The sequence below is a fragment of the Rosa rugosa genome, chromosome 2 (assembly GCF_958449725.1).
Source record: "Rosa rugosa chromosome 2, drRosRugo1.1, whole genome shotgun sequence".
Lineage (NCBI taxonomy): Eukaryota > Viridiplantae > Streptophyta > Magnoliopsida > Rosales > Rosaceae > Rosa > Rosa rugosa.
Genome location: NC_084821.1, coordinates 39,007,856 through 39,030,003, shown reverse-complemented (window position 1 = coordinate 39,030,003; position 22,148 = coordinate 39,007,856). Strand labels below are relative to the sequence as shown.

General features: G+C 37.9%; 1 protein-coding gene across 1 annotated transcript; it reads right to left on the bottom strand.

Annotated features, from left to right (window-relative positions):
- Positions 1–17,350: 17,350 nt before the first annotated feature.
- On the bottom strand, positions 17,351–20,720 carry LOC133733965 (protein ADP-ribosyltransferase PARP3). The gene is made up of 14 exons (XM_062161627.1): positions 20,639–20,720; positions 20,480–20,549; positions 20,213–20,387; positions 19,994–20,127; positions 19,683–19,920; positions 19,486–19,613; positions 19,329–19,405; positions 19,099–19,259; positions 18,818–19,027; positions 18,614–18,716; positions 18,309–18,391; positions 18,075–18,218; positions 17,815–17,997; positions 17,351–17,713 (listed from the first exon to the last, which is right to left on the bottom strand). The coding sequence occupies exons 1-14, from the start codon at positions 20,715–20,717 to the stop codon at positions 17,645–17,647; spliced, it is 1,854 nt and encodes a 617-aa protein (XP_062017611.1). The 5' UTR covers positions 20,718–20,720; the 3' UTR covers positions 17,351–17,644.
- Positions 20,721–22,148: the final 1,428 nt, after the last annotated feature.

Here is a 22,148-nt window from a genome sequence, read left to right as displayed (position 1 = left end):
GATTGAAATTTCTTGAACATGTCCAAACATTTTGAATCATTGTTCTTGTAGGCATGGTCATATGGAGCTTTTTCTTAGGGAGAGTTAGTCTAGAATGTCATGGATACATTGTTTAAAGGTTGAAGTGTGATGGTTCTGTTGATAATTAATTAGTTTTGCGGTCTGACAAGTTCTTTCTTTTCCATTCTCATTAGAAAGTTACAGTTTTGTATTGCTTTTACATCAAAATGACAGAGGTTTGCACTAAGAATTGGATTCTATGCTTCTATTAACTTGAATTGTAGTCATGTGGATGCAGGAGTGTTGTTTAACTTATATCTATTTTGAAGTGTATGATATGTTACGGCAACATCATTTTGTTACCGTAAAGAACAGATAGCTCATCGGTTTCAAGTTATTATACCCCTAGTTGCCAAGGAAAAGGCACTTGGAACAATTTCAAAAGAAAAAAAAAAAACAGTGAAAAAGAAAAATAAGGCAGCTATTGCCACTGCTTTATGATCACTATTCACTAGTATTGCTTTAGCTTCTTTGGTTCTGATTTTGTAATGTTCTCGACTGTGAGTTCATTCCATATAAACTTTCCTATATATTCTTTAGTGCATCTTCCATTGCAGTTTGTTGTGCTCTTATATTTAATACACATTTAGAGCAAGTAGGAGTGAGAGACCTGGTGGGTTCTTAGCTGTGGGTTAGGGTATGCCTGCCTATTACAATCATATGATGGGGTTCCTACCTGCTGGTCTCTGTTGTGGGAATGTTTGGTGGCACTTTGGCTTATGTATCGGCCTATTCTTATCCCCAAGCTTCTTTGTTTTTTTTTTGTTTTTTTGGCTCGTGCTCAAGATATATATCAGCTTAGTCTGGACGTCTGCAATGTTCTATTTAGATCTTGTTTTAAACATGTAATTGAGCTTGATGAACATCTGAAATCGTTTTGATTCATTGCTCTTCTAGGCATGGTAAGATGGAACTTTTATATAGGGGCAATTGGTCTACAATGTCACGGATGACGTATTGTTTGATTGTTGAAGCTTCTGGTTCTGTTGATTAGTTTAGCAGTTGACAAGTAGTTCCTTTTCAATTCACATTAGAAGGTCAGATGATAGCAGCATAGGACATACAATTTTGTATCTCATTATATTAGTATGTGTAACATACTTAATGCAACGTTGAAAATTAGGATTATATAATTACGAACGGATTGTATGCTTCTACTGAATGGTCTTCTATTGAAACCCCTTTTAGTTATGAGGGAGGCTTGGTGGGTTCTTAGCTGCAGGTTAGGCCAAAAATGATGCTGGACGGTCTCTGTTGTGGGAATGTTTGGTGGCACTTTGGCTTCATTTGCATTACCTTTTACTATATTTTGTTGGCTCCTGCGCGAGGTATTTATTTATTGGCTTATTGTTGACATCTTCTTTCCCCGCTGCTTGTTCTCGGTTTCTTATCTCTTTACTGACCTACAGAGGCTACACTTGTTTTAAACATGCCATTTTGAATCGTTGTCCTTGTGGAGCTTTTTATAGGGACAATTGGTCTGCCATTTTTATTTAGGGATAATGACCATTTACATAATTTTAGGATAAAAATTGCCCACTTATTCAAACACTCTAAGAGATTGCCTATTTACCCAAACACTTTAGTCTCTAAGAGATCATTTCCCTAATATCTAATTAATTAATTATTTATTTATTTTTTGGACATTTTTACCCTCTCCTTCTTTGTCACTTAGAGAGAGAAATCATTAGAGACCTTGCCGGACTCCGGTGACCAGTGACCGGCCGCGGACTCCGGTGACCGGTCTCTGGCGACCGGTTTATTTTATCTTTATTTGCATTTTTTAACTATGATCTTATTGATAATATGGTAGTATTACAAAGAAACTTGTCACAAAGTGGCTTGACAAAAGTAGGTTCCTCACACATGATATCACATTTGCAAACGCTCAACGCTCGGGAACACAACATTACTTGTGTGTTCTAAAAGTCCCCTTGGGTGCCCACCTAAGGGCTAAGCGGTGGCAAACGGCTTCGATTAATCGAAAATCGCCAAAAGAGTCAAACACGGATTAGGTGGACTGGGCGGGCAAATAGAAGATTTTTCTCATGTTTTCAATCAATTATGTACTAAATATATTTTTTCATTTCACGCGTTTATGTTTCTCTATACAAGCATAGTTTTTATGTTTTAACCATGGCTCCTCTTGTTAGTTCATTGGTTTTTGGTGATCTTCATCGCCCTAATTCTTGAATTGGGTTGTGGTTTCGTTCGTGACCTTAATGTTTGTGTTGACGGCGAAAATTGCTTCTAGATTCCTAGTGGTGGTTTTGATGTTGGTGGTGGTGTTAATATCGTGACAGTGGTGGCGGCTACTGGTCAAAGATTGAAGTGGCTAGACTTCCTTCTTCAGCCTTAGGTTGTGGTTTTGGGCCTAAGAAGTGAAGGAATTGTGTCCTAAAACAATCATTTTGATGTAATTATTATTGTAATTATTATTAATCAAAAGGGCAAGTTTATTGTTCATTGCTTATATTTAATATTTGATTGAACAAGGTCCAAGGAATATGAGTTAAAGAGAAAGTAATCTAAAGAGTTAGATGTGTGAGACCTTTACTCTTTCACACTCTTATCCTAAAAGGTTCCTAGTCATAGGATTATCACTTGGACATTGATAATCCGGAAAGACTAGCACATACTTTGTATGCTCAATATGGAGGATGATATGTCTCTTGTCATTTGTGTAGAGACACTAATACAAGTATGTGGGTGCTCTTAACTTAAAGGGTACACTGAACGCGATCATTAGAGTTCTTGTATGGAGTCTTACTTACATGTCAAACTTGAACTCTAAATTGCAATAATACAAATTAGTCCTTTGACCTGAGACACCATAGTTGTCTTATGAGTGAATGGATTATCTCTTGATGATGCAATAATATTGTGTCCCTTAATGGATATAATAGATGCATTCATTGGTATAATCAATTCGGTCATGGAGACATGTGAGTGTACAACAAGGAATCTCTATCCTTAAGTAAATAAGGTGTATGTTCAAAGATGTGATTCAATGAGTCTTTGGCCAAAGTATTGAATGAGATTTAAAAAGGAGTTTTTAATCACATTCTAGGAATCACATAAGAATGAAAATCACATTAGGGGATTGACATATCAATTCCATACCCCGATGATGTGATTTAGAACATCGTGTTAGAGAAGGACCGTATTGTATTATAATTCCAATTGCATAGGTTCTTTGTCATTCTACATTAACTAGGGTAGTCATGATATGTTGCAAGACGTCACTCATGACTTGTGAAGTCCCCGAGGATTAATAAACATTTATTATCCTAATAACAAGGGAGAATCAAAAATGGAGTTTTTGATTCGTAAACAAAATAGAATGGTTTCTATAAACTTCACTGCCTTGTTAATTAGAACCTAAGAGATCGCACACCATATAAGTGGATCCTTGAGATTGTATATGAAGAAGATTAAACAAGAGTTGGTTATGACCAAATAATTAATTAGATTTATTATTTGGACATAATTAGAATTTTCTGGTAAAACCGAACCTATTGGGCCTAAACGATTGTCGGGTTTTTGGTGTGGACTTGGGCTTCACTAAATGAGATTTAAATGAAAGCCCAAGACACATTTTTAGTGCCCAATAACATGTATGGACCAGCCAAAATATTGGCTTTATGAAAGTCAATATTTTCTTTTAGTAATTGGAGTTATTTCCTATTATATAAAAGTGAAAGCATAGACATAATAATGGTAGCATCTCTACACCATTATTTTCAGATTAGAGAGAGAGAGAAAGAGAGTTCTCTCTTGGTCCATTTTTCAGAAATTAAAGGAAAGAAGAACACTTGCATAATTTCTTCTTTTCTTTCATCTTTCTTCATCTCTTGATTCACTTGGTGAAGATCCTTAGAGGCCATATCCTTTTGTGGCTTTACTTGTTACATCAAAGAGAAGATTACAAGCACAAGAAGGAGTACAAGAAGGAGTTCTTAATCCAAGGTGCTTCAAGGTGGAGGAAACACACACAAGGAGAGATCAAGGAGAGGAACTTTGGTGGTTCACTTGGATCGGATTAAAATCACGCTCCAAGGGTGAGTAGAACATAAACTCCCTCTTTGTTCTTCCTTACTATGCATGCTATGTTTATATACATATCACAATAAGCCAAGATCATGGGTTAAAGGAATGGATTTTATGTTTAGTTAGTAGTTTAATTGTTAAACTTATTCCGCACTAATTAAAAAGTTTTGAAATCCATCCATTCCTTCAATTGGTATCAGAGCCATTGGCTTAATTTTGATATGTTATAAACATGGCTAAGTATGTTGGTTGATGTGATTTTCTTAAGCTTAGAGTAATATGTAATTTAGATCATAAAATTTGCTTTATCATAAAAGTTATGAAGCATGTGATGTAAGGTAGATTTTATGATAGCTAGAAAAAGTTTTCTGGAAATTACATGTAAGAAGTGGTTTAAGTTTTATGAAACTTTGATGCATATGAGATATGTATTAAGGGATTCTATATGTTTCTGAATTAAGGTGTTAATCTTAGAAACATATTAGATTATATATGCCTTAGGGTATGCATGATTTTTGGCTTCAAAGATGAAGTAAACAAATGTTCAATGGAAGAACACAAAACTGGAATTTTATTTCCAGCTTTGGAACATGTCTAAACTAGTTATGAACTAGCTAATTTTTCATGGTGTTTGCTTTCACTTTTGATCCATAAATTCATGAATTGAAATATACCTAATAGTTAATGATGATATAAAATCATTTCCATGTTTCCCTCACCAAATAGTTGGTAGAGTTAGTCATCTTTACTATTAGTTTCTCTAAATTACTCACCAAAAGTTGGAATGAGATAAAAGACATGTCTCCCTAAATTATGAGATAAAAGACATGTCTCCCTAAATCACTCACCAAAAGTTGGTGATGCATGATGTAAAACATCATCCCCTAAATCACTCATCAAAAGTGATGTGAGACATCATCCCCTAAATTACTCACCAAAAGTTAGTGATGCATGATGTAAGACATCATCATCCCCTAAATCACTCAACTAATTTACTTGCATTAAATTAAAGTAATTTAGTGGTTAATTTATTTTGATTGAGTTAATTATGCTTGTTTAATTAACCTTATTAATTTTGGTTAATTAAAGGATGATTATGGACTATGGCCTAATATAATTGAGCATGAGATTGGCCGACTATTCATTTTGAATGAATGTGGTTATGTAATTAAAGTAGTTAATTCATTTGGGTTATGTAATTAATTTAGTTAATTCATTTGGTTGTGTAACTAAGTAGCTTATTTAATTTATTCAAGTTTGATTAAATTTAAATGGGAGCTTGTATGCCCCTTATCCACTCTTGTAATAGAAGATGGAGGCACATGAGGATGATTCAAAGAAGAAGTTTGAAGTCATCTAGCCTTGAAAGAAGTTCAAGTGCAAAGTGTAATAGCTTAGCTTAGTTATTTAATTTTCGTAATCGTTACGCGTAATTAAAATCAACCACCCAAACATGACCTTGATCCAACATATTGGCTCATGTTGGATCAAACAACAAGTCCATAATCATCCTATGTGACCTATTATAATTGCATGTTCGTTGCACTTGATCAAGTAATTTTATACTTCCCATGATTCCATTTGAAAATGTTTTTGATGAAATCAAATTGTTTTTCCGAAAAACAATTAAGTGGGAGTATTTTATTATAGATCAAGTATAATGAAAATGTGATTGCATTAGGATCAAAGCAAATGCAATGTGATTGTTATTAATGAGATTATTAAAGATGAGACTTTAAAATTCCCTCAAAGTGATATTAAGTTGAAAAACGAAGAAGACATTATGAATGCTTCTTTGTGGCCTTCCAACATTGTAATCTCCTATTAGATGTTCTTACATGTGAATATCATTCCGAACGGGGGTATTTCTTGCTAGGAGCATTAAAAAGAGGTTATTCAACATTTGATGTTGTAAGGTAGGGACAAATCTTGGTCAATATTCTATTATGATGAGATTTAATTTTTGATCTCTATACTTACATGAGATGATGGGTATAGCTTAACTAGAGTAATTTATCAATATCCTATTATGGTGAGACTTAATTACTTTAGAGGCCAAAGTTATGGATATTCACATTTGATGTGATTGGATAAGGGTATCCTCTCATGGAAATTAAGTTGACTTATAGTTCTATTATGATGCGGTTGGCTTAATAAAAATGAGTCTTCCATACTCACTAAGAGTTTTAATTTATACTCTCGAATTCCTTGAGGGATTTGGAATTTGTTAAAATAGTGAGAGGGTGCCATTTGATTCTTAAGACCCGAGTCACTTGGTTTTAAAATCAATCTCACTTCTTTTATTTTATGTTATGTAGATTGCAATATGTCTGGACATCCTATCACCAAAATTCTCAATGAAAATCGTCTTGAGGGCCCAAACTTCAATGACTGGCTCCGCAATTTGAAAATTGTATTGACATTCGATAAGATCGCTTATGTCTTACAAAATGCACCCCCTCACACTCCTTTGGCTCAAGATGCAACCGATGAGCAACGTGTTGCTTATCAAAAGCATAAGGATGATGACACTCAAGCTAAATGTGTTATGCTTGCATCCATGAACTCACAACTTCAGAAGCAACATGAGAATATGGATAGCGCCAGTTCTATATTACTCCATCTCACTGAATTGTTTGGTGAGAGAAATAGAAATGTGCGCTTCACAGTAGTCAATGAGCTTGTTAAGACAAAGCATGTGAGGGATGCACCTGTTCATCAACATGGTCTAAAAATGATAGGCCTTATTGAGCAAATTCAAGACCTTGGATTTGCACTTGATGCGGAGCTAGCTCAAGATCTTCTTCTTTCCTCCCTAGATGATTCATTTTCTCAGTTCATAATGAACTATAATATGCAACAAATGGATCATACTCTTTCTGATCTTCTCAATATGCTGGTAACAGCTGAGAAGCAAATTAAGAAAGAGAGTGGGAGTGCGGCTATTATCGCTTCTTCTTCATCCAGTAAGTCCAAATGTAAAGGCAAAGGGAAGAAGAAACAAGTGATAAAGCCTAAGGGAGTAGTCCAAAAGAAGAAGAAGAAGGAACAAAAGGAACCAAAAGGTATTTGTTTCTTTTGCAACAAAGATGGGCACTGGAAGAGGAATTGCAAAGCTTATCTTGCATCCTTGAAGAACAAGTCTTCAACAGAAGGTATGATCAATGTGATTGAATCAATATTTACAGTTAATAATACTTCCACTTGGATAATTGATTCAGGTGCATCCCACCATGTTTGCACTTCGTTGCAGAACCTAGTGGGAGCAAGGAAGCTTAAAGCTGGAGAAATTTCCCTACGTGTAGGAAATGGCACAAGAGTTGATGCCAAAGCCGTGGGGACTTATATTTTGAAGTTACCATCAGGAGATACATTGGAGTTAAATAATTGTCTTTATCTTCCTATATGTATAAAGAACCTTATCTCCATCTCCATGCTTTTGAAGGATGGTTATAGAGTAGTTTTTGATAAACTAAGTGGTTTTGTATCTATTAATGAACGCATGATATGTCATGCTACTATTATTGATGGTCTCTTTCATCTAGCTTTAGATGGTAGTATTAACTGTATGAAGGAAAATGCTTTGGGATCTAAGAGAACTCGAGAAACGGTTAACCCCATTAAGATGTGGCACCTTAAACTTGGTCATATTAGCCAAGATAGAATTCACAAATTATCCAAAAATGGATACTTAGAGTCATTAGGATCTGATCCTATGCCTACTTGTGAGTCTTGTCTAAAAGGAAAAATGACCAAGTCACATTATGGTGGACAAAGAACAAGAGTTAAAGAACTCCTAGGCCTAATACATACCGATGTATGTGGTCCCATGTCCACTATTAGTAGAGGTGGATTCTCATACTTCATAACCTTTACCGATGATTATTCTCGGTTTGGTTATTTATACCTTATGAAGAACAAATCTGAAGCCTTTGAAAAGTTCAAAGAATTTAAGAATGAAGTTGAGAAACAAACCGACAGAAGTATTAAGGCTCTAAGATCTGATCGAGGAGACGAATACTTAAGCAATGAGTTTATTGATTATCTCAAACAAGAAGGCATTGTTTCTTCATTAGCTCCTCCTGGAACACCACAACTCAATGGTGTCTCTGAAAGGAGAAATCGAACTTTGTTGGACATGGTTCGTTCCATGATGAGCTATACTGATTTACCTATATCCTTTTGGGGATATGCACTTCAAACAGCAATTTATTTGTTGAATAGAGTGCCTTCCAAGTCCGTCCCTCTTACACCATATGAGATGTGGCATGGGAAGAAACCAAGTCTCAATCATATTAAGATTTGGGGTTGTCCAGCTTATGTCAAAAGACTAGAAGCAGGCAAGCTTGAAGCTAGATCAAGCAAGTGTTTATTTGTGGGATATCCTAAAGATAGTTTAGGATATTATTTCTATCAACCTGAAGAACAAAAGGTGTTTGTTAGCAGGAATGCCATTTTCCTTGAAAGGGACTATGTCCTTGATGGAAATGTTGAGCAAATGGTAGAACTCAAGGAAGTGTCCAACAAGCCACAAACTAACACTTCATTTCCCGTTGAACAACTTCCTGAACCAACTATAACACAAACTCCAAGAATATCTAGTAGGATCCGGATACCTCCCAAGAGGTATGGTTTGTGTCATGAAAGCCTTGGGGAGTTAAATCTCCTTGGTGACAATGAAAACCTGCATGATCCTTCTAGTTATAATGAAGCAATGTCAAACGTTGACTCAAAGAAATGGCAAGAAGCCATGGAATCCGAGATTGACTCTATGTATACCAATCAAGTCTGGACTCTCGTTGACCCTCCACCTGGTATTAGACCAATTGGAAACAAATGGGTCTTCAAGAAAAAGATAGGCTCAGATGGTAAAATAGAAACCTACAAAGCTAGGTTGGTGGCAAAGGGCTATAAGCAAAGAGAGGGCATTGACTATGAAGATACGTTCTCTCCTGTTGCCATGGTTAAATCCATTCGGATATTATTTGCTATAGCTGCTCACTATGATTATGAGATATGGCAAATGGACGTAAAGACTGCCTTTCTGAATGGCAACCTTGAGGAAGAGCTTTATATGGATCAACCTGAAGGCTTTGCGTCTAAAGATGACATTCATAAAGTGTGTAAGCTTCATAGGTCCATCTATGGACTCAAGCAAGCTTCAAGGAGTTGGAACATCCGTTTTGATGATGCAGTCAAATCTTTTGGTTTCACAGAAAACATGGATGAACCTTGTGTTTACAAGAAGGTCAGTGGGAGTGCTGTTGTGTTCCTTGTACTTTATGTAGATGACATCCTACTCTTTGGGAATGATGTAGGAATGTTATCTTCAATTAAAGTTTGGTTGTCCAAGACCTTCCTTATGAAGGATCTTGGAGAAGCTGCCTATGTACTAGGAATAAAGATCTATAGAGACAGATCAAAAAGATTAATTGGATTATCTCAATCCTTGTACATAGACAAAGTGCTGAATAGATTTCACATGGAACAATCTAGGAAGGGTTTTCTGCCTGTCAGACATGGCATTCACCTTTCTAAGAAAATGTGCCCACAAACGATTGAGGAAGTGCAAAAGATGAGCAAGATCCCATATGCATCTGCAATAGGGAGCCTCATGTATGCGATGCTATGCACAAGACCTGATATCAGTTATGGCGTAAGCATAACTAGTCGATATCAGTCCAATCCAGGTTTAGAACACTGGAATGCTGTTAAGAATATCCTTAAGTACTTGAGAAGGACTAAAGATTTATTCCTCGTTTATGGAGGTGGTGATTTGCAATCAGAGTTGCAAGTGGAAGCATACACAGACTCAGATTTTCAATCTGATGTGAATGACAGAAAATCCACATCAGGGTTTGTCTTCACCTTGAATGGAGGTGCAGTAAATTGGAGAAGCTGCAAACAAAGTGTTACTGCAGATTCCACTACTGAGGCAGAATACATTGCAGCTGCAGAGGCTGCAAAGGAAGCAGTTTGGATGAAAAAGTTCATCACTGAACTTGATGTTGTTCCTACCATTGAGTCACCGATTCCACTTTTCTGTGACAACAATGGGGCAATTGCTCAAGCCAAGGAACCAAGGTCTCATCAAAAATCCAAACACATTGAAAGACGTTTCCATATCATAAGGGAGATTGTTAATCGTGGAGATGTTAACATTCTCAAAGTAGCATCTGTTGATAACATATCATATCCATTCACTAAGCCTTTATCACAAGCAAAGCTAGAACAACATCTTGAGAAGATGGGTGTACGTTTCATGGCTGATTGGGTTTAGTACAAGTGGGAGATTGAAGGAATTGTGTCCTAAAACAATCATTTTGATGTAATTATTATTGTAATTATTATTAATCAAAAGGGCAAGTTTATTGTTCATTGCTTATATTTAATATTTGATTGAACAAGGTCCAAGGAATATGAGTTAAAGAGAAAGTAATCTAAAGAGTTAGATGTGTGAGACCTTTACTCTTTCACACTCTTATCCTAAAAGGTTCCTAGTCATAGGATTATCACTTGGACATTGATAATCCGGAAAGACTAGCACATACTTTGTATGCTCAATATGGAGGATGATATGTCTCTTGTCATTTGTGTAGAGACACTAATACAAGTATGTGGGTGCTCTTAACTTAAAGGGTACACTGAACGCGATCATTAGAGTTCTTGTATGGAGTCTTACTTACATGTCAAACTTGAACTCTAAATTGCAATAATACAAATTAGTCCTTTGACCTGAGACACCATAGTTGTCTTATGAGTGAATGGATTATCTCTTGATGATGCAATAATATTGTGTCCCTTAATGGATATAATAGATGCATTCATTGGTATAATCAATTCGGTCATGGAGACATGTGAGTGTACAACAAGGAATCTCTATCCTTAAGTAAATAAGGTGTATGTTCAAAGATGTGATTCAATGAGTCTTTGGCCAAAGCATTGAATGAGATTTAAAAAGGAGTTTTTAATCACATTCTAGGAATCACATAAGAATGAAAATCACATTAGGGGATTGACATATCAATTCCATACCCCGATGATGTGATTTAGAACATCGTGTTAGAGAAGGACCGTATTGTATTGTAATTCCAATTGCATAGGTTCTTTGTCATTCTACATTAACTAGGGTAGTCATGATATGTTGCAAGACGTCACTCATGACTTGTGAAGTCCCCGAGGATTAATAAACATTTATTATCCTAATAACAAGGGAGAATCAAAAATGGAGTTTTTGATTCGTAAACAAAATAGAATGGTTTCTATAAACTTCACTGCCTTGTTAATTAGAACCTAAGAGATCGCACACCATATAAGTGGATCCTTGAGATTGTATATGAAGAAGATTAAACAAGAGTTGGTTATGACCAAATAATTAATTAGATTTATTATTTGGACATAATTAGAATTTTCGGGTAAAACCGAACCTATTGGGCCTAAACGATTGTCGGGTTTTTGGTGTGGACTTGGGCTTCACTAAATGAGATTTAAATGAAAGCCCAAGACACATTTTTAGTGCCCAATAACATGTATGGACCAGCCAAAATATTGGCTTTATGAAAGTCAATATTTTCTTTTAGTAATTGGAGTTATTTCCTATTATATAAAAGTGAAAGCATAGACATAATAATGGTAGCATCTCTACACCATTATTTTCAGATTAGAGAGAGAGAGAGAGAGAGTTCTCTCTTGGTCCATTTTTCAGAAATTAAAGGAAAGAAGAACACTTGCATAATTTCTTCTTTTCTTTCATCTTTCTTCATCTCTTGATTCACTTGGTGAAGATCCTTAGAGGCCATATCCTTTTGTGGCTTTACTTGTTACATCAAAGAGAAGATTACAAGCACAAGAAGGAGTACAAGAAGGAGTTCTTAATCCAAGGTGCTTCAAGGTGGAGGAAACACACACAAGGAGAGATCAAGGAGAGGAACTTTGGTGGTTCACTTGGATCGGATTAAAATCACGCTCCAAGGGTGAGTAGAACATAAACTCCCTCTTTGTTCTTCCTTACTATGCATGCTATGTTTATATACATATCACAATAAGCCAAGATCATGGGTTAAAGGAATGGATTTTATGTTTAGTTAGTAGTTTAATTGTTAAACTTATTCCGCACTAATTAAAAAGTTTTGAAATCCATCCATTCCTTCAAGAAGGTGGCCTACTTGATTTTTGATCGAAGCGTTACGGTAATTACAGATTTCTTTTACTTGTTACAATGTCGGGTTCCTGAGCATATAGGCGTAAGGAAATGTATTGTTATTTGTGGGGAAGTTACTTTAGTAACGTCCCTCTATTGCAGGTTCCTTTGTAATTTCACCATTGATCAATAAGAGTATCATTGCTATCATAATAAAATTTAAAAAAAAAAAAAATTACAAGCAGAGTTTTTTTTATTTTATATATAGGCACTTATTTACATGCCGTATAATATATTAAAATCCACTGAGGCTCCTAGGTGCTAAGCTCCTTCTCAGTTCTCACAGTCGATTTTTTTCTAGAATAAAAGTAAATAATCAACCCTCATATCCAAGTTACAATTGTGCGGTTATCATGACTCTTCAAAAAACCAAACTAGCCACCTCCATAGGAGTAGGAGGGGCTCATAGGGTTAAATGAGTGTAAACAACAACAAAATAACTTAGTGAGCCCACAACCCCAAAACCAGCACCAAAACTGTCACCAGCATTAAAACAATAAAACCATCACCAGGAATATGAAAGTAATCTTCGCCATCAACGCCAACATTAAGGCCATGAGACCCATGCACTAGCGAGACTGCGAGAGGAGCCATGTTGAACCATAACAAGGAGATCGCAATCCGAGTCCTGCTGCTATGTAGTTGCACGGGGCTAGAAAAACACTATAAAGTCCACTTGTGCCGGTAAAGAACCCAAGGCAAAAGATCCATGAGAGAATGAGAGAAGGATTGGAAGAGAAAGTAAATGTCGTTAGGTATGGAAGTGCATAGAGCTACCACGGTGGCCACTAAGTGCATAGTTCCCTTTGTACATCGTTATATCAAAACGTTCCACGTGTTTGCAATGCAAGGTTGAGAATTAGGACTACATAGTATATCCTATCAAGAATCAGAGTGCATGCTTCTAATGTACTTGAATGGTCCTCCATCCAAACCTTTTCACTGGTAGTCATGCGGGTACAGGAGCGTTTTTCAACTCCATATTTTTGAAGTCTCTCATATAGTCATATCTAAACAGGCAAATGAGTCTAACTGCATTGAAGTGGACAGATATTTGGTTTCAAGTTATACTCATTGGCTGCCAAGGAGAAGGCAAGAAGAACAATTTGGAAGGAGAAAAAGAGAGTGAAACTGCTACAATCTCTGGTCATATGGAGAATCACTGTTATTGCTCTAACAACCATTGTCAGAACTGAGGAATCGTTGGTTGAGATCGGTACAAACGTTCCTTTTACAGTTCGTTGTGCATGAGTTTAGGATGTGGTTCTCTGCTTATGGTTAGGTTATATCCTGTGTTGCAATATTTTTGAAAAAGCTCTCTATGGTGGGAATGTTTAGTAGCACTATCCTCTTCTGTGAGCTCCCGGTCGTGATGTTATATATTGCTGTGTCAATATTTTGTGCCATTCGCATGTTCCTGGCTATCCATTTTGTAAGCTCAAAATGTCTGCAATTCGTTTTACGTGGTGCTTTTCTTGTCAATATACAATTCCCTACCTTTTCATACAGATGACCATCCCATGCCAGATGAAAAATGCAACATCTTGCATAAGATGACGAGCACCAATGTAAATCAATCTAAATTTTCGCCACTTGTAAGAAACCTAAAAGTCCATTCTCGACACTTTCACCTTCACATGCCTATGTTCGTACTCGCGCAGCATCTTCTTTGAGCATCAGAAAGCCAGATTGGTGATCAGGCGCGGATCTAGGTATGGGGTGGGGAGGACTCAAGCCCTCCCCAAACTTTTGGGTTGAAAAAAAAAAACCTATATATATGATGTATATTTTTTGTTTATATGTATGTTCATTTAATGAAGCCCACCCGAACTCCCGAATTATCGAAGTCAAACTCTTCTCTGGCTCTCCCATTCTCTCCGTCTATCACAAATTCTCATTCTTCGTCGTCTTCTTCTTCTTCCCGAAAAGGCCTAAATTCCGGGCTAAATTCAATCTTTGAACACTTGAACTCTTAGGTTTTCATCTCCCCACTCTTGCATTCCCACACCTATGCATAATTGTACTAAAAAAAAATGTAACGTCTTGTATCTTAATTTACCCATTTACTAGTCATTTGGACGGTAAACGACAATTACTTTCACTTTTACCGTCGTTTCGATACTTTTAGTGGCCCTAAATTGTTGACTTTTTGTTCGGGTCAAAATTTGAGAAGATGTTCTTCATGAAAGTTGTAGAGGACGTTAAACCGAGCGCGTGGATATGTGGTACGTAAAAATCGGAGTTCGTACGTGAAAGTTATAAGCGAAAGATTAAAGTTACCGTTCACGGTTACTGTTTATGGTAACTTTCTATATATATGGAAAGTTACTGTGGTAGGTTTCCATTTTCGGAAACCTACCACCCCCCCCCCCCCCCCCCCCGAGATTTTCTCTCTCTTTCCTCTTTCTCCCCGCGTCGGCCCTCTTCCCTTTCTCCTTCGATTTGCCGTCGTCCGGCCATCAATCGGCGAGACCTTGGTGGCTGCCGACTCGCCTCCTCCTCCTCTACATGCTGGTGGTCGTGGGTTTTCACGATTTGGCCGGAGAAGCACGATTTGAAGCTTGGAAGTTTACTGTAGCAGTTGACGTTTTCCGGCAATTTCCGGCGATTTCGGCCATTTCCGGCCACCAAACCACTGTCGAAGGCGCGGTTTTTGCCAAGGATCGTTTTGCCCCTAGCCTTGAGCCACGATTTGTAGTGTAGAGGGAGAATTGATCAAAACCCGATCCTAGGGTTCTTGAGTTTTCTGGGTTTTTCTTCACCGGTAGATTTCGTGCACTTAAAGGTAAAATTGGAACTTGTTGTAGTTGTGAAAAATGTTGGGTCTGTTGAGTAGGTGGTGCTGCCAAAATTTGGTAGCCATCAGAGGTGGCGGCCGCCGGCGCGTGGGGCCCACGCGCTGCCACTGTTGGTGGCGCGTGGAGGCGTGTAGGGCAGTGTTTTAATTCCGGTTTTTAGCCCATTAAATCCTATAAATTGTGTAGAGCTTGTATGTGAAGTTTGGTAATTTTTGGAGAAACTTGGAATTAATTATGAATTTTGAAGTTTAGGGTTTCGATTATCGAATTACGAGAATCCGACTGTCGGATATCTCTCGGTTCTGCCTTAGAACCTTTAAATTAACGAATTGGTATTAGTGGTATAATTTGGCTGAATCTGAGGAGAATGGGAGATGTAATTATGAGGATTTGATTTTAGGAATCGTATTAAATTGTTGAATAATTATTCACGGAATATAATCGTGTACAGGATGTCGTACCGAGCTCTGGCTCGATGAAGGAACTCGTATACTTGATCGTCGGAATAGTACTGTGAGTGGACTTTTGTTTTTAAGTAAATGATGCATGCATTTATTCTTTGATTATGCTCTAATTATTTATCATTTTACATTTCGAGCATGTGATTCGATTTCGGAGATGGATTTCGTTTTATCTCATATAATTACTTTCGATAATGATTCGTTTCCGAAGTTGCTTATGATTTATAATTTTATTTGATGAATTATTTATTTCCGAGGTGATTTCCGGAATTTTATTTTTTTTAGTTATATTCCTATTCATGGATTTGAGATTTTTGGAAAGGTTTCGAAATGGGATTTCGATGGGATTATTTTCTTGTTTATTTATTTGATCCTTGGTTTTGGCATTGGGAATGCCTTAGCAATAATGTCGGTTTGAGAACTTTGATTATTTGAAGATTTTATGGCGTGCGGGGTCACGTCATTGGACTATGCTTATTTTCTTTTATTTACTTTTGAATTTGGAGATACTTTTGGCGTGTGGGACACGTCGTTGGAAATTCTTTTACGAGAGATGGGGGAAGCCTTATGTATTTTGGATTTACTGGATTTTCGGTTATGTTTCCCTGTGCCATACTGAGGGGTGATTTTATCATGCTAGCATTGATTTTCCGCCTTTGTGGCGCGGTGATGGGATCACCGTAGCCCTTCCGCCTTTGTGGCGCAGGTTACTGTCTCTGTGACAGTAATTCTGTAGCCCGGTATCCTATCGCTACACTTAGTGGCGTAAGGGTATATTACGGGAGTTATGAGAGTATTTTAGCCTGGGAGGCTATCACCCGAGCCTGGGAGGCTCACTGGTATGGCTATTGCCTTCCCCTACTCACTTTACTACTTAAGCTAGCGGGGCTAGCTCGATTTTCGTTTAACCAGCGGGGCTGGTCTTATTTTCCTTGAGTATTAGAGTTCCAACTTTTTCTTTTAATCGTTTGTGACTAGCGGGGCTTGTCGGTTTTCATGAGTGGAACTCCTCTTGTTTTATTTTCGTTAATCCTTGCATGCATCAGGATTTTTTTTAAAAAGAAATAAATGTGGGAAAGTATAAAAATCCATTTGGTTTAAAATTGTTTATTTTTGTCCACTCACGCTAACGTTTTTACGTACTTTTCCCTGGGCCCTTCGGTTTTCAAATGCCCAGTTTGCAGGCGAAATTAGATGAGGTCGGGCGTACATGGAGTCGAGGCATAGCCAACAGCATTGCTTCCGCGTACTCATTCTATTTCTGTGTTCTTTGTTACCTGATGGAATAGTATTGCTCTGATAATTTATGAAATTAATCTTGTAATGTGGGTTGAGACTGTTATCCGATGAAATTGGAGTTGTGTTTTGGGGAGCAGGTGGCTCCAGGAGGATAAGGAGGGGTTGATTTAGAAGTGTAAATGTTTTCCTATAGGATTTGGGTAGCCTACTTTTAGGAGAAGTTCTGCCAAATTTTTGGTAGAGTTTCTTCTAAGGTGGGCCCCGCAGGGCCTTTGGATTTCGGGGTGAAATCCGGGGCGGGTCCTGTCAAAAAAAATTTAGGCTTCGTCCAAAGGGACACATGAATACGTAGCCCTCTCCATTTTCGAATCCTAAATCCGCCACTGATGGCATTGTAAAACAACATAAACGCAAATCAGACCATAAGTGCACTTACGCAGAGAGTGAACCTTTTTTGATGACATCAGAGAGAGAACCTTGAACTACACTGGATCCATTTTTTTATGTTGGAGGCTTCACAGGCCTCGTGTAACTACACTGGATCCATTTTTCTATGTTGGAGGCTTCACAGGCCTCGTGTCAGCACACATACTGCCCAACATGATAGTGGTCATACTAATATACAACAAAAGAGGGGACTATATACAACAAAAGATCAACCTTCCTACAAAAAAGAGTTCGAAGAGGCCCTCGAGCAATCTTAGTCCTTCCAAGAAACATAGCAAAAAGTTGTCAGGACCCCTATTGCCATCTTCAGCACATCCTTCTCATTTCCAAAAAGGGTAGCAAAAGAGTGTGCTTCTTTGTTTCTTGGATCCCTCCTAGCATCTTCAAGGTCACTCCTCGGTGTCCATGACAGCATCCTTCTCTTCATACTTCACACCCACCAAGAACCTTATGCATGTCTGCAAGACAAAACATTTAACCGATTGCAGACAAATGGAATCACAAATCAATAGAAAGTAGATTGGGGACAAGAAAGTTTTCCAACAGTTCTTTTTCATACCTGCTTGGGATCATAGACAGCATACTCGTTATACTCGACAATGCTGTCTTTATTATCTGAAGGCACTAATCGTCCACAAGGAACTTTGATATCATCATGCCATACAAAGTGCTCCGATTCATCAGTCTTCTTTTTCCCTATGCCCTTCACTCCAACTTTCTTGTCCTCTAAATATTTTGTGTCCTGCCTCATCAAATTGCAACAATGTTACTACAAAATCTCTTGGAAATGGTATATGAATTTTAGCATAAAGCCCATACCTCTGGTGGGTTTTTCAACTCAATAATCTCATCACCTAGAGAAGCCACAGCCAAAACTAAGAAACCCTCTGGTCTGTCCACAGCAGTATAACCATAACTTGCAGCCTCTGCGGCAGTATCAGAGCAAACAATTGCTTTCCCAAACTGCAAACCAAAAACGCAGCACCTTAATGTGTATAACTAGAACACAACTGCATAAGGGATGCATTGAAAATTACTTGGTATCTGTATTACCATATAGCCTGGGACAGGGAGAGAGCATATTGCTGGCAAGAAACCCTTATTCAAGTGCCTCATCAGATTTGAGCTCCGTGTCCCTGCAGGAATCATTACAAACAAAGTCATTTCCACAAACCAAGTCAGCTTTAACTTGTAGGAATCGTCTTACAATGGCTCAAGAGTTTTGTTTTATCAAACAACAATTTCGTGTCCAGCCTTTCTGGCTCAACTCGATGTGTTCTAATTTGATTTCCCAGCAAACTTGAAAATGTTTATTTTAGGAAAGTAGAGAAAGAAAAGAAATCATACTAGCATCTTACCACACCATAGGAGAAATTTGTTAGGCAACTTCTTTATTTCATCCAAAGATGGACAGGCATTTGATTCAACAACGAATATGTTCTCCACAGACACCCCGTATTCCTGCAAGGCATCATTGATCAGCACCAATACTAGTTCTGTTCATTTATGCCATGGTTGGAAGGTAGTTGGATTATATAAACATCTAAGAACTTCATGCTTACAATATCTCCAACTTTGACAGGTTCATAAGTCTTGTCCAGGTACTTCAGAATCATTTTGTAATCATCAGATTCCTTATCAAGTGGGGAGATTGAGCATCCCAATTTGCTACATCTATCGGACAAGGGATCATCAATGGTAGCTCCACTCATGTCTCCAATAAGATGTGAGGACAGAGTTATGTCCCGAACAGTCTCCAGTGCAGCAGCAGCCTACAAGATGAAGAGAGATTTAGCATACAATTTCCAACTGATGCGTGCACACATGATTCTGTTTTGCTTACATGATCTGCAACTTCCTGGAAGTTCCTGAATATGAAAGGCCTAGTAGAGTGCAGCAGGGTAAACCATCTTTGGCTAAAGTCCGACCAAACAGCCTCAGACTCTGGCCCTGATTCCTTCATTGACTTCAGTTTCTCCACAAACTCTTGAAGAACATCCTCACCTGCACACATACCGTTAGTTTACTAGACACAAACAACTGAAACAAGGATATGAGAAGCAACTTCCTCACATTTTTTTAGGTGGACATCGGTAAGCATCCCCATTGGCAAGTCTGGGGCATCCAATCCCATCTCCATCAGAGCATATCTAAATTCAACACAACAAGTTTTAGTAGTACTAATGCAAAACCATGACAAATTTTCAAGTGCCTTGAAACGTAACCATACTTGTAAATCTCCTGACTGCATAAGACCTTCATAAAATTCGCAACCTCGGGCTGAAGTTTGCAATGTGTAGCAGCAACTCCCAGCTGTCGAAGACCAAGTCCTCCATGTCTTACTTCAACTCCATCGTCCTATTCATAGTGACAAAGGTTCATGAACCTGGATAACATCACAAACAAAGTAACAGAAAGACACCATACCATGTCTATTGGGTAAAACTTAAATGGCTTCTTCTGGATCTTCTTCTCTCTTTCCCATGGTTCAAACTCGTTTCCGGTTACTTCCTCAAATATTCTAACAAACTCTTCCACAGCATCATCCACATTCTTCCATTCTTCAAGCCTTTCCTCCGCATTGGGGTCATCCCCAACTCTGCCTTTCTTGTAGTACAAGTTCAGGCTGTTCTCTGGCACCATAATCAGTTGCAAGATGGAATAACTGCAGCAACCAAAGGTTTAGGGACCACATTTTATCAGAACTAAGCTTAAACATTAATAGAAGGGTCAATTACTCGTTCAGTTTTCGTCCTAGATCACAACGTGAGAAGGCACAGTTGTACAATATCCCATCCCTCTCGAAGATTTTTCCGCCTTGCTCCTGCAGTTTTGTATCTTTGTAGACAGCTCTCTTCCCATAAAGCTTGAGCTGCATAGGAGATCATCATGTTGTCAATATAGATGCAAATTTGATACAAAATATCTAGTAAAATTATAATCTTAGAGTTCTATACTTCTGCTGAAAGTGACTCAATTGCCTCTTCACTGGGATCCATTTTGTCCCATGGGATTCCTCTGCCATCAGGAGCAAGATCACTAGCAATTTCATATGCTTCGAGAGGCTGGGGTTCTTGTTTTTCTATGCTATCAATCAGCCACTGTTCACTTACTACAGGTATCCCTCTCTCCCTGCAAAATCATTAGAACGGTCATTTGCAGAATATTGCAATATGACTTGTGCGTTGCAAATTTTAGGCTACGGAAAGAAACATATTACACACATTGCTTCAGCCAGTTTATTTGTGCCACCTCGTTCTCGTTCCGCAGGAGACACAATTAGGCATGTCACACCTGCAAAGGTCCCGGTATAGAATAAGTGTAGAACAGGAATGCCAGTTTCATGCAACTAAAATATAAAGGATAAGGATATATTGAATTACCAATCACATGGTTGGCAACCTTTCCTCCATGTTTATCTACTTCCTGTCTCCAGTATTGCTGCAATGGTAATGAAAGCATGATCAGTATATAGCGTGAAATGACAAATAAGACGGTTTGTAAATCAACTGTCCTACATACATGTGATCTAGTAAGACGGCCCATTAGAGAAATTAACATCCCAGTGAAGGGCTTATCAGGGGTGCTTAAATCCCTCTTGGGCCGGCGACTTGGGTCCTGATATTTCTTTAGCAACTGCATCACATAGGTAGCTCCCGTAAGTTGATAAAACGTGTAGACATAGTACAGCATATCAAAGATGAAGAAAACAAAAGATGGGTGATGGTGTAATTACATCTGAAGCAGGAGACTTCTCAAGACTCTCAGGTAACTTGATCGCTTCCTGCTTCCTTGGTGGATCCCTCGTGTTGAAAGTACAAGAAGCCCACTCGCTATAAGTTCCGGTGCAAGAATAGCGTATACCATTGAACTCTAATTTACCATTGCAAATACGACAACTATCTAATGGCCCATAGAATAGCAGATCTTGGCTGTCCAAACAACGCATTCAAAAATTAAAAAAGACCATGAGATCAACAGAACTCTATTCATCATTACTGTGACCAAAACAAATTCCAGCTAACCATTTTCTGAGAACAGCAGCATCTGAGCCAGAAGAGTCTTGATCATTAGCTTCCAAGATTTCTCTCATTTGTTCAGTTGACAAATGCTCTTTGACAGCAGAATACAGTTCCTCAAACTCAGCAGGTAAAGCTTTACCATTTGCATGGCCATTGTGATCATCAGCCTTAGGCTTCTTTGGAGGTTGCTCTCCATCATGTGCCTTGTTCTCAGCCTTCTGCTTCCGCGTCATTACTTTCTTCTCCTCTTCAGGGTTTGAATGAGAGTGTGACCTCGTTTCATGAACCTTCACATTTGGTCGACACATTCCATATGGTTAACAAGTAGTTACAGACCTATATCTTTGAGAAAGTAGAGAGAAAAAAGCTGATGATTTGCTCCTTCCTACTACTATCCAGATTTAATGTTTTATTTCAGCTGAGGTTGATGCTTCTTCTTTTAATTGTGTGCGAGGAAAAGCATGTTTAGATCCAACGTAGCTAAGAAACACATTTTATCCAACGCAAGTTTGGATATACAAAAGATTCCTGCTAGAACATAAAATGGTTTTATACTATTCACTATGTTGATGACTGCTTTTACTGAATGTCATTTAACATTTGATTCTCCATCTCTGTTGTAGATGTTTTTTATTTTTTTTTGGTTGGCTTTTTTCTTTAATCTGAGCATTCAAAATGCAGCCTTAGATGTTCAGAAATTTGAAGCTGTTCGTCCTAATTTGGTTTGTAAATTTCCACAGATGCATATAGAGCAAATAGGAAACCCAAAACCACCAAGGGAAAAATGGTAATTAAACTGATGCAACTCTCTCAAAAGAGTGTATAAGTAATAAGAAATAAATAAACCATTTTAGTACTGCAGTGGTACTAA

Coding starts and splice junctions, on each gene's coding strand:
- LOC133733965 (XM_062161627.1), bottom strand. CDS start 20,717: ATGCTTTCATTACCATTGCAGCAATACTGGAGACAGGAAGTAGATAAA. Junction 19,260..19,328: donor CGATGTCCACCTAAAAAAAT/GTGAGGAAGTTG, acceptor GTATGTGTGCAG/GTGAGGATGTTCTTCAAGAG. Junction 17,714..17,814: donor CTGTCTATGATCCCAAGCAG/GTATGAAAAAGA, acceptor TTTGTCTTGCAG/ACATGCATAAGGTTCTTGGT.